General features: G+C 38.7%; 1 protein-coding gene across 1 annotated transcript in view; it reads left to right on the forward strand.

Annotated features, from left to right (window-relative positions):
* The window catches only part of STAB2 (stabilin 2), a 182,892-nt gene that overhangs the window by 6,604 nt on the left and 163,517 nt on the right, over nucleotides 1-12,771 (forward strand). The window contains exon 3 of the mRNA XM_055236360.2: nucleotides 521-636. Coding sequence (XP_055092335.1) covers nucleotides 521-636 — 116 coding nt within the window. The remainder of the gene's footprint in view (nucleotides 1-520; nucleotides 637-12,771) is intronic.

Below are 12,771 nucleotides of genomic sequence, written 5' to 3' on the forward strand. Positions count from 1 at the left end.
GGAACTCATCATTTTATCTCCTACAAAGATATTGTGGGAAATGTCCCTTGCTGCATTATACTGCCTTTGCCACAGGCATTTCTACATCTGCAATATCTCCAATAAATATGCTAAGCCTGAGCAATGGGTTTGCTTTAAATCCACACATACTGTGCATTTTGTAACTCATGATCTCTCCCTTCCTGCATTGACTGCTAGGACACTCAGTGATAAGTTTTAGGTATACCTCTAGCATGTGCCTAGGCTTTAATATTTATTTCATCTACTGACTTCACTTCTGGTGTCACTTTAGATATTTCCCCCGTATGTTCATTGTTTTCTGATTTTTTCATCCATTTCTCACAATAAAAAATAATCATAATTAAGTTTTATACTACCTAGAAAGCCAAATGTGTTCCATCTAGATATTTTTAACTGTAGGTAAGTATTAAGACCTAAATTGAAAGCTAAGGCAATTCTACCACCTAGAGTAACTGCATTGGTCTTATCGTGGGTTAATGTCCTCTCTTTACCCTCCAAGGTACACCTTTGAGGTCAGAACATACTCTCTGTCTCTCCCCGGATGCCGCCATATTTGTAGGAAGGACTATCTCCAACCTCGGTGTTGTCCTGGCCGCTGGGGCCCAGACTGTATAGGTAAGTGGCACAATGCTTGGACTTTGAGACTTGCTTCTTGGTATCTCATTTCATAGAAAATTGAGATGAAGAGGGGAACATCACACTCCGGGGACTGTTGTGGGGTGGGGGGAGGGGGGAGGGACAGCATTAGGAGATACACCTAATGCTAAATGACGAGTTAATGGGTGCAGCAAACCAACATGGCACATGGATACATATGTAACCAGCCTGCACATTGTGCACATGTACCCTAAAACCTAAAGTATAATAATAAAAAAAAAGAAAAATAAAAATCCTTCGCCAAGGAAAAAAAAAAGGAAAATTGAGATGAAGGAAGCCCAATAAAAAGAAGAAGGTTAACATCCGTTTGTAGAAATTTCTGTGTTAGTCTATATGTAGAAAATCTTTCTTGCCCTGTTTGCTTTCACAAAGCAATCTGCTTTACTGCTGATACAGATCTCTCTTTAAGAGAATTCCTTTGTAAGCCAGAAAAAGGGACAATTGAAAGGATATCCATTTTTATTTTAAAAGATATCTGCAAAAGAAAGGAAGTTAAAACCTGGGCTATTAGGACCCCCAAATACAATTTTCTTTAAGAATAAATTTTGTTACAGTGTTTCGAGGACTGTAGTTATTGTTTGGCAACCAAAATAATAATTAAATATTCTAAAAATTTGTCTTAGGATGGAATATCCAACTTTAAAGTGGTTGACTTAAGACACATCAGGGTAAAGAAACTGTGTAAAGTTAATTGTGTAGAGATGCAAATACACATATACATAAAAATTAATTCTGACCAGGTTTTACTGTAAGCAAAACTACTAGCAAAGTCTGAATCAATGGTATAGTTAGACTTCTGCAATCAAGCATAGCATCTGATAGCTGAAATTGAACTTTTATCCTTAGTATAGATACTAACACTCAAATAGTGACTGAGTCATTGCTACCTGTGGAAATTATGTAAAGCCTTCTTTTTTCGGTAGGAAAAAATCAGGTATTTTAATTTATCCAATTTGCAATTCATTCCCCATCTTCTTAGATGTAATGAAAACATCTCCTTAGGATCCACATAAAAGGAGAGATTAGTTCTCTTTTGCTTTGTTTTTTTTCTGATTAAAGTAATACAAGCAAATTAAATACAGCTTGTAAAGTTTAGAAAGGTATAAAGAAAGAAAAAATATCAATTTGTATTCTGTCGCATATAGGAAATCTTAAATATTTTGGCATGTTTCTGTCTTGGTTTTTTTTTCCATATAACTTGTAAATAGTTGAATCCATACTGTATGTATAATGTCTTTGGAGTTTTTTGTTTGTTTATTTGAACTAGCGATTAAATGAATAAATGCTTCTATTTACTCAATATTGTTGACATTAGGTACCAGAGAGGTACTCAGCTTATATTACCAGATGTAATTTTTAAAACAAATCTTTGAGTTAGACATTTTTATCCCCATTTTGCCTATGAGAAATCAGATTTTTAAATTATATTTTGCCAGTTTCCTTTGGACTGGTAAATGATAAAGCAAGTTCAAGTTCAAAGTTGCCTGGCACCAAAGCCTACCTCTTTCTGCTCTGTCCTACTGCCCAGAGCAAACCTGTTCAAAAAGCAGGGCCTCAAAATGTGTTGGTAATGTCTTTTTTGATTGGCAGGTCCTTTCTGCCTTCCCAGGAAATGCCTGGATTAGACTCCTTGCCCTGGAAAGGTCAAGGTTTGGGGTTCAAGAGATCCCGCTGCTTCTGTCTACTAACTGCTCTATGCTCAGTTTTACCTCAGCATGTTGGCACGGCATATTTCTAAGAGTTTAGCAAATAAGAATCAGGTGTCTTTTAAAGCAATTAACTCAGTGTTAATCAAATGCAGTGTCTTTCAAAGCAATTAACTCAGACTTCCAGATTTTAAGAACATTTTTTGTGCCAAATGTGGTCATGATCATGTCTAGCTCTCATAGACATTTTGATACAATAGAACGAACTTTTAGATTTGCTTTTCTCTTTCTAACCCATAAAAACAAATCTGATGCTAAGTTATTAATCAGACACATTGAAGACAAGGAACGGCTTTGTCAAAGATGCAATACAAAAGTCAGCATGTCCAACATATGAATGACAGAAGACAGCCAGGAGGGCAAAAGAACACTGGGCCAGCAGCTAGAACTTCATTCCACCACTTATTGGTTGGGGCAAGTGACTTTCTGCCTACTCCTTATTCTCCTTATCTGTCAAATGGGAGCTAAAAGTCCTACTTTACAAAACTGTAGTTGAGATTTTAAAACAGTAACCTAGGTGATAAGACTTGGCAAAGTCTATGACAAAAAGAAAGAACTTTATAAGAGTTTAATGAATAAATGAATGGGTGACTCAAAGTCAAAGTAGATCTCTGATAATGAAAGATGAATAAAATGATACTCCTCTGAACCCTTTTTTAACAGTGGGTAACTCTTAAAGCATGAGTAGGCAAAAAGGATTCAAGATCTTTTAGCAGGTTTATGCCATCACACTGTGCTATGTGCAGGCCGATGAGGCAAGGTTCACATCTACAACCAAAAGAGTCCAAAAAGGTAGCTGGGCATGGTGGCATGCACCTTTAATCCCAGCTACTTGGGAGACTGAGGCTGGAGAATCACTTGGGAGGCAGAGGTTACAATGAGCCAAGATCATGCCACTGCACTCCAGCCTGGGTAACAGAGTGAGACCCTATCTTAAAAAAAAAAAAAAAAAAAAAGAAGAGTCCAAAAGGGCTCTTTGAATGTTCAAACATTTCTTTCAAACAGGCCTCAAAGCCAGGGAAGCAAAACATGAAAACTGAGGCCTGGACATTTTTTTCTACTGTCCTTTCACTGGGGCAAAACGGTACTCTCCTTTATCTTCATCTTCCAAACACACTAGATGTCTCGAAAGGCTTCCTTCCTTTGGCTAGGGAAAAAGATAAAACCTCTACTTGGCAGTATATTTTACCTCTCACATTTTGTGGTGATGACAAGCAAGACCTTGACTATCACTTTACATTTCCGTAAGGATAAGGCCATTTCAGAGCTGCTGACATGGGTCTATCCTTCTTTCTGAGGAAGCACATTCCCAAGCCCCAGAATGGCCTTGTTTCCAAAGCAAATGGAACATCCACTTCCTTTTTAATGCATTGACAAATACATTCATATGCAACACTTCTGGATTATTTCAAAAATTACTTTAATATATCTCACTCAAATTGGGAAATCACCCTATGGTCAACACTGAAAACTTGGAGAACATAAAGAAGCACAATGAAAAAAAATTACCGTCATCTTCTAAAATTAAGAATAAAGCATGAATTCTCACTTGGGGAAAAAAATAATATTATCTTGACATAAGGAAGGTATTTCTACCTGAATGTAACCTGCTTCTCCCTAACTAAATTTTACACTACTTCATCAAATGTGCATATGGCAATCTTTCCTCATTAGCACAAAAATACATGTCTACTTTGAAACTTAATCATGTCTGAACAGCCAATATTCTATTTGGGATGGAATTGATTTTTTAATTTGAACATCCTACTTTTTTTTTTATTCTGCCATGAACATTAATGGATTAGTGTAACAACTCAAAGTAATGGAAAATGAACATGTGCAAAGCAGTTACACCCAAACTCAATTGTGGACAAAACAATCTGATTATTTCAAAAAGAAATAGTCTTGATTTTTCTTTTTTAGGTCAATGTCATCGAATTATCTAAATTTATTTTTTATATCATGTTATTTGCATTTCCAGGCCTCTTTTTCTTTCTCACTGCATATTTCTTGCCATTCACTACCCAGGTTACAAATAATAGACCACAGGGATTTGAAACCATCCTTTTAGGCATTTCCTTTTTTGCTCTGAGTGACAAATAATGCTGAGTTCACTTAAAGAATATATTTCACTTCAGTTTCCCAGGCAGATAAATCCAACAAGAGCTATAAATGGAACACTGGGACATACTTTCTGTCTAGCACTGTGCACCAAGCTTTTAAACAAAGGTGGTGACATGGAATAGGCACCTCTAGAGTTTCTTAGGAGATAAAGTTACAGAGAAGTCCCTGGTCTCTTGTGGGGCAGGAAGTGTATTATCTTCCTTTAAAGAAACAGACCAGCTGATGATTTGCTGACAGCTTACAATGGTAAAGCCTAGTGCATTAGGAAAGTCAGGATGCAAGAGACCACCAGAGTAGGGGTGACCCAAGGAAATGTGGTAATGACCTAGAATAGTCTTACCAGCTTCTTGAGCCTCACAATGCATCAGGAAAGTGCCCTTGTAGCAAATTATATAATATCTTTTTCAAGCATCATTGCTAAGAATGTCAATTTTACCATAGTTTTCTCTAATGGGGGCCTGAGATGATAGAAAATGATTTGAAAAGCAGGAAATAAATTACACTTTTCCTTAAAAATTTTATTTAAAAACCAAATGAGCTGTTTTCATAAATTGTTAAAACAATCTATCTAGGCCATAAAATGAGGATTCCTCATACCCCCACATTCCTGCTACATTTTCTCCCAAGTTCCTTCCAGTGTTGGCCAGCTCATAAAAAATCAAGCATTTATTAGGCACCTACTATATGCTGCATACAATGAGATATATGATAGACCCCATTCCCAATCACATGTATGATAGGTCCCTATCCCCAAGGAGCTCATAGACTAATGAGGGAAATTGACATGGGAGCCGAGGAGGAAAAACAATTGTACCTGTGAGCCCAGCTGAGGACACTGGGACTTTGAGGAGTTTTGCAGCTTGCCCAAAGAGAACCAGCTAATAAGTGTGGAGCCACACAGCAGGAAACAGGGACTGTCTCACTGCAGACCCCAGTTCTAACTCATTACTCTCTCCTGCTTTCCAAAGTACCTGGTTGTGTTGCAGGCTCAACTTCTAGGAAGGTAGCCTTCCTCTAACTAGCCCACCCCTGGAATTCTTGCTTCCACCATTAGCTGGGTGCCTGCTCTGCCTGGGGTTGGTTCCATGACACCTGAGCTCCCTTCTGAGAGGCAGCATGGTTTTACAGTAAGACTGCAGACTCCAGAGTCAGATTTCCTGGCTTCCATTCCCAGCTTTATTCTATTTCAGTTCTGAGACTTACTCCCTCTGCAGGGTTGCCAGATTTAGCAAATAATAATACAGGGCACCCAGTTCTATTTGAATTTCAGATAACCAACTAATCTGCAAACAATATTAGGGATGTACTTGTGCTAAAACAATATTCATTGCCTATCTGAAATTTAAATCTAACTGGGTAACCTATATTTTACCTGGTAACCCTATTCTTTTGTACTATCTTCCTCATGATGCTAACATACCTCCTTCCCAAAGACTGCACTGAGGTGAGCTAGTATGTGGAAAGTACTTAGGATGTGCCTGGTGGATGGTAAGCCTCCAGAACATGTTGGTTAGCATTTCTGTCTTTTGTGTTTCTCAGATCACCAGTGGGCCTCTTTATTTCAGGGAGTGTTTACCGACTTGATTTTATATTCTAAAGTGCTGACCTGTTATACTCTGCCTTCAGGCTTAAGGACTCAAGTTCTTAAGTTAGGCCTGATTGCAATGTCAGTTCCAACTCTTAATGACCATGTAATCTTGGGCAAATTACCTTGCTTCAGTATCCTTACCTATAATCTGAGTGATGAAGATAATGATGATACCTTCCTCATTTAGATGTGAGAATGAGAACATACATGAAAAGTGGTTGGCAATAGTACATGCTCAATAAATTCTCTCATTAAGCTGATAACTAATTTCCTACATAGTTTCAGCACTTTGGTAAGGACATTTCTGTACATCTCATTTCTTTGTGTAGCTTATGGTCCCATATGCGTATTTTTTTTTTCTCATGATTGTCTGCCTTTCTATGGATAGACCCAATGGGTCACACTGATGTCTCAGGCCACAGCAAAGGCCTGTCCTTGAGGAGTGTAAGAAAGGTGATCTCTTACTCAACTACAGTTTGCTGCAACAAAAGACTGAGTGGCTGAAACAACAGATGTTTGTTGAGTGAGAGAAAGAGAGAGAGAGGGCACTCTAGTGCTCCAGTTTTCCTTCTTTTTATAAGGATACTGATCCCATCACAGAGACTCCACCCCGATGGTTTCATCTGAACCTAAACACCTCCCAAAGGCCCCACCTGCAAACACTATCTCATTGGAGGTTAGGGGCTTCAACATATGAATTTAGGGAGACACAAACATTCAGGCCATAACAGTAAGTATTCACCTTGGCCTTTCATCCATTGGGTCACAAGCCACTAAGCAAGAGGGCTGGGCCAGGGTGAAGCACCTCCTATAGAGAAAACCTCACATCCATTGCAGAATATTTGATGTTGTGGCTCAAGAAAGTCCCCAGGAGATAGCAATTTCCAGCCAGCATATGCCTTCACCCTTTGCACAGCTACAGGCAGACACCTGAAGAACTGTGGATGGATGGCAGAGCACTTGTTTCAAAGAGGAGGATGTGTTGGGGCACTTCTTCAGAAATAAGCACTGAAGTCGTCCCCACCAGCCTCCTCCTGCCCACAGCAAGAGACAGGCACACTCCTTCCTGTCCTGGCTAAATTTTATTTCACTTTCTTGTGAAAATATGAAGAGAAATTATTGCCAGCTTTGCAGATAATAGGAAGCATTCAACAAATGTTGAATGAATCAATAAAATGAATGTAAAAGCTATGCAAAATATTGTAAGCAGTCCATACAGAGAAACAAAATTACAAGCCAGAGCTGAATGGGAATCCTTATCTCTGAGCCTAGTGGCTGTGACCTTGTTACCAAACCTTGCTAGGCTTCAGTTTCCTCTTAGATAAAATGGTGATAACAACAACTTCATAGGGCTATTGTGAGGATTAAATACTGAGATAGTGCACGTAATGTGCTTGGCATGCTACCCAGGGCCTAGATTGCTAAAATAACAGCAACAACAATAAAGCAAGGGCAGCACAGAGAGAAAAAAAAAAAAAAAGGGAGTCAGGAAACCTTTAAAGGGGCCAGGGAGCGAGGTGGCTTGCACCGGTAATCCCAGCACTTTGGGAGGCCAGGGAGGGCGGATATCTTGAGGTCAGGAATTTGAGATCAGCCTGGCCAACATGGTGAAATTTCAGATCTACAAAAAATACAAAAATTAACAGGGCATGGTGGTGGGTGCCTGTAATCCAAGCTAGTCGGAAGGCTGAGGCAAGAGAATTGCCTAAATCCGGGAGGCAGAAGTTGCAGTGACCCAAGATCGCATCACTGCACTCCAGCCTGAGTGACAGAGCGAGACTCTGTGTCAAAAAGAAAAGAAAAAGAAACCCTTAAAGACCAAGGTCTGGCTTCTGGAAGGTGCTCAGCAATGCTTTGCTAGCTGCCTATTTGAACCCGAAGAAATGTCTCCTGAACATTTATTTTCTTGCAACTATATTAAAACATTCAAATTGAAAGATTTCTCAATTGAAAGTAGGAAATTATATAACTTACCATGTGTTTAAAAATAGACATTTATGAATCTAGTGTCTGAATTTGTTTTCCTTTCCAGCAAGAATAAACTATAGAAAAGGATGTTTCTAAGGTCTAAATAGAAGTGGAATTTAATCGATCATTTTTTGGATATTAATCACCTTTTCCACACTGGTCTTTGAGACACATGATCAGTGCTAATAGAATTTTTAAAATTTATTATCATAATTTACATACAGTAAAACTCAACCTTTTAAGTATACAGCTATTCAAGCTTTGACAAACCTGAAGAGTTGTGTGGCAACCACCACAATTCAGATAGGGAACAGTTGCATATCCCCCCAAATTCTGTGTTGTCAAGCCCTCCCTCAACTCCCAATCCCTGGAAAATACTAACCTGTTTTCTATGCCTATAATTTTGCCTTTATGTCATATAATTGGAATCATATAGTATGTACCCAGTATGTACCTTTTTAAGTCTTGTTTCTTTCCCTTGGCATAACGAATCCAAGATGCATCCATGTCATTACCTGTATCAGTAGTTTCATTCCTTGATAATCCTTTGCAGTACTCCATTCTGTGGCTAGACACAGTTTGTTTAGCTATTCACTAACTGAAAGACATCTGGGTTTGTTTCCAGTTTGGAGCAATTAAGAATAAAGCCACCACGGACATTCACACACAGGTTTGGGGGTGAATGTAAGTTTTCATTTCATTTTGGTAAATACCTGGGAGCGGGTGTCCTGGATTGTAGAGTAAAAATATGTTCAACTTTATTAGAAACTGCCAAACTGTTTTCCAAAGTATCTACATTATTTTTCATTTTTATCAACAATGTATGAGGATTCCAGTTGTTTGGCATCCTTGCTAGCAATTGCTATAATCAGATTTTTTAGAGCCATTCTAAAGGATGTGTAGTGGACTTGCATTGTAACCCATTTTAATTTGCATTTTTTCACGTGCTTATTTGCTATTCATATATGTTTTGGGTTGTTTGTTTTCTTATTATTGAGTTTTGAGAGTTCTTTAAATATTTAAGATATTAGATGTGTGCTTTGTAAATACTTCTTCCCAGTCTGTGTCTTCTCTTTCCAGTCTCGTTACATTGCCTTTTGAAGAGAAAACATTCTTAATTTTGATGAGGTTCAAATGTATCATGCTTTTATAGATACTGCTTCTTGTATCATATCTAGAAATCTTTGACCAACCTTATATCACAAAGATTTTTTCTATATTTTCTTCTCAAAGCTTTGTAGTTTTAGGCTTTACATTTAGGTCTATCATCCATTCCAAGTTAATTCTTTTTTTTTGTTTTTTGTTTTGTTTTGTTTTGTTTTGTTTTGTTTTGTTTTGTTTTGTTTTGTTTTTGAGATGGAGTCTCGCTCTGTCGTCCAGGCTGGAGTGCAGTGGCACCATCTCGGCTCACTGCAAGCTCCGCCTCCCGGGTTCATGCCATTCTCCTGCCTCAGCCTCCCGAGTAGCTGGGACTACAGGCGCCTGCAGCCATGGCCGGCTAATTTTTTGTATTTTTAGTAGAGATGGGGCTTCATGATGTTAGCCAGGATGGTCTCGATCTCCTGACCTCATGATCTGCCCACCTCGGCCTCCCAAAGTGCTGGGATTACAGGCATGAGCCACCGCACCTGGCCTATTTCAAGTTAATTCTTGTATATTGTTTGAAGTATGGATCAAGATTCATTTCTTTGCATATAGATAATTTCAAAAACTCCAGCAACATTTCTTGAAAAAAATGATCCTCTCCTCATCAAATTGCCTTTGGGCCATCATAGAAAATTAATTGATTGTCTATGTACAGGTCTATTTCTGGACTCTCTATTCTGTTCCACTGATCTATATGTCTATCCTTCGATGAATACCACACCGTTTTGATTACTATAGTGTTACAGTAAGCCATAAAAGGAAGTAGTATAAGTCCTCCAACTTGACCTTTTTCTTTTTTTTTTTTTTTATTATTGTACTTTAAGTTTTAGGGTACATGTGCACAATGTGCAGGTTTGTTACATATGTATCCATGTGCCATGTTGGTGTGCTGCACCCATTAACTCGTCATTTAGCATTAGGTGTATCTCCTAATCCTATCCTTCCCCCCTCCCCCCACCCCACAACAGTCCCCGGAATGTGACGTTCCCCTTCCTGTGTCCATGTGTTCTCATTGTTCAATTCCCACCTATGAGTGAGAACATGTGGTGTTTGTTTTTTTTGTCCTTGCAATAGTTTACTGAGAATGATGATTTCCAGTTTCATCCATGTCCCTACAAAGGACATGAACTCATCATTTTTTATGGCTGCATAGTATTCCATGGTGTATATGTGCCACATTTTCTTAATCCGGTCTATCGTTGTTGGACATTTGGGTTGGTTCCAAGTCTTTGCTATTGTGAATAGTGCCGCAATAAACATGTGTGCATGTGTCTTTATAGCAGCATGATTTATAGTCCTTTGGGTATATACCCAGTAGTGGGATGGCTGGGTCAAATGGTATTTCTAGTTCTAGATCCCTGAGGAATCGCCACACTGACTTCCACAATGGTTGAACTAGTTTACAGTCCCACCAACAGTGTAAAAGTGTTCCTATTTCTCCACATCCTCCCCAGCACCTGTTGTTTCCTGACTTTTTAATGCTTGCCATTCTAACTGGTGTGAGATGGTATCTCATTGTGGTTTTGATTTGCATTTCTCTGATGGCCAGTGATGATGAGCATTTTTACATGTGTTTTTTGGCTACATAAATGTCTTCTTCTGAGAAGTGTCTGTTCATGTCCTTCACCCACTTTTTGATGGGGTTGTTTGCTTTTTTCTTGTAAATTTGTTTGAGTTCATTGTAGATTATGGATATTAGACCTTTGTCAGATGAGTAGGTTGCAAAAATTTTCTCCCATTTTGTAGGTTGCCTGTTCACTCTGATGGTAGTTTCTTTTGCTGTGCAGAAGCTCTTTAGTTTAATTAGATCCCCTTCGTCAATTTTGGCTTTTGTTGCCATTGCTTTTGGTGTTTTAGACATGAAGTCCTTGCCCATGCCTATGTCCTGAATGGTAATGCCTAGGTTTTCTTCTAGGGTTTTTATGGTTTTAGGTCTAACATGTAAGTCTTTAATCCATCTTGAATTAATTTTTGTATAAGGTGTAAGGAAGGGATCCAATTTCAGCTTTCTACATATGGCTAGCCAGTTTTCCAGCACTATTTATTAAATAGGGAATCCTTTCCCCATTGCTTATTTTTGTCAGGTTTGTCAAAGATCAGATAGTTGCAGATATGCAGCATTATTTCTGAGGGCTCTGTTCTGTTCCATTGATCTATATCTCTGTTTTGGTACCAGTACCATGCTGTTTTGGTTAGTGTAGCCTTGTAGTATAGTTTGAAGTCAGGTAGCGTAATGCCTCCAGCTTTGTTCGTTTAGGTTAGGATTGACTTGGCGATGCGGGCTCTTTTTCAGTTCCATATGAACTTTAAAGTAGTTTTTTCCAATTCTGTGAAGAAAGTCATTGGTAGCTTGATGGGGATGGCATTGAAACTATAAATTACCTTGGGCAGTATGGCCATTTTCACGATATTGATTCTTCCTACCCATGAACATGGAATGTTCTTCCATTTGTTTGTATCCTCTTTTATTTCATTGAGCAGTGGTTTGTAGTTCTCCTTGAAGAGATCCTTCACGTCCCTTGTAAGTTGGATTCCTAGGTATTTTATTCTCTTTGAAGCAATTGTGAATGGGAGTTCACTCATGATTTGGCTCTCTGTTTGTCTGTGATTGGTGTACAAGAATGCTTGTGATTTTTGTACATTGATTTTGTATCCTGAGACTTTGCTGAAGTTGCTTATCAGCTTAACGAGATTTTGGGCTGAGATCATGGGGTTTTCCAGATATACAATCATGTCATCTGCAAACAGGGACAGTTTGACTTCCTCTTTTCCTAATTGAATACCCTTTATTTCCTTCTCCTGCCTGATTGCCCTGGCCAGAACTTCCAACACTATGTTGAATAGGAGTGGTGAGAGAGGGCATCCCTGTCTTGTGCCAGTTTTCAAAGGGAATGCTTCCAGTTTTTGCCCATTCAGTATAATATTGGCTGTGGGTTTGTCATAGATAGCTCTTATTATTTTGAGATACGTCCCATCAATACCTAATTTATTGAGAGTTTTTAGCATGAAGGGCTGTTGAATTTTGTCAAAGGCCTTTTCTGCATCTATTGAGATAATCTTGTGGTTTTTGTCTTTGGTTCTGTTTATATGCTGGATTACATTTATTGATTTGTGTATGTTGAACCAGCCTGGCATCCCTGGGATGAAGCCCACTTGATCGTGGTGGATATGCTTTTTGATGTGCTGCTGGATTCAGTTTGCTAGTATTTTATTGAGGATTTTTGCATCGATGTTCATCAAGGATATTGGTCTAAAATTCTCTTTTTTGGTTGTGTGTCTGCCAGGCTTTGGTATCAGGATGATGCTGGCCTCATAAAATGAGTTAGGGAGGATTCCCTTTTTCCATTGATTGGAATAGTTTCAGAAGTAATGGTACCAGTTCCACCTTGTACCTCTGGTGGAATTTGGCTGTGAATCCATCTGGTCCTGGACTCTTTTTGGTTGGTAAGCTATTGATTATTGCCACAATTTCAGAGCCTGTTATTGGTCTATTCAGAGATTCAACTTCTTCCTGGTTTAGTCTTGGGAGGCTGTATGTGTCAAGGAATTTATCCATTTCTT

This window comes from Symphalangus syndactylus, chromosome 13 (assembly GCF_028878055.3).
Source record: "Symphalangus syndactylus isolate Jambi chromosome 13, NHGRI_mSymSyn1-v2.1_pri, whole genome shotgun sequence".
Taxonomy (NCBI): domain Eukaryota; kingdom Metazoa; phylum Chordata; class Mammalia; order Primates; family Hylobatidae; genus Symphalangus; species Symphalangus syndactylus.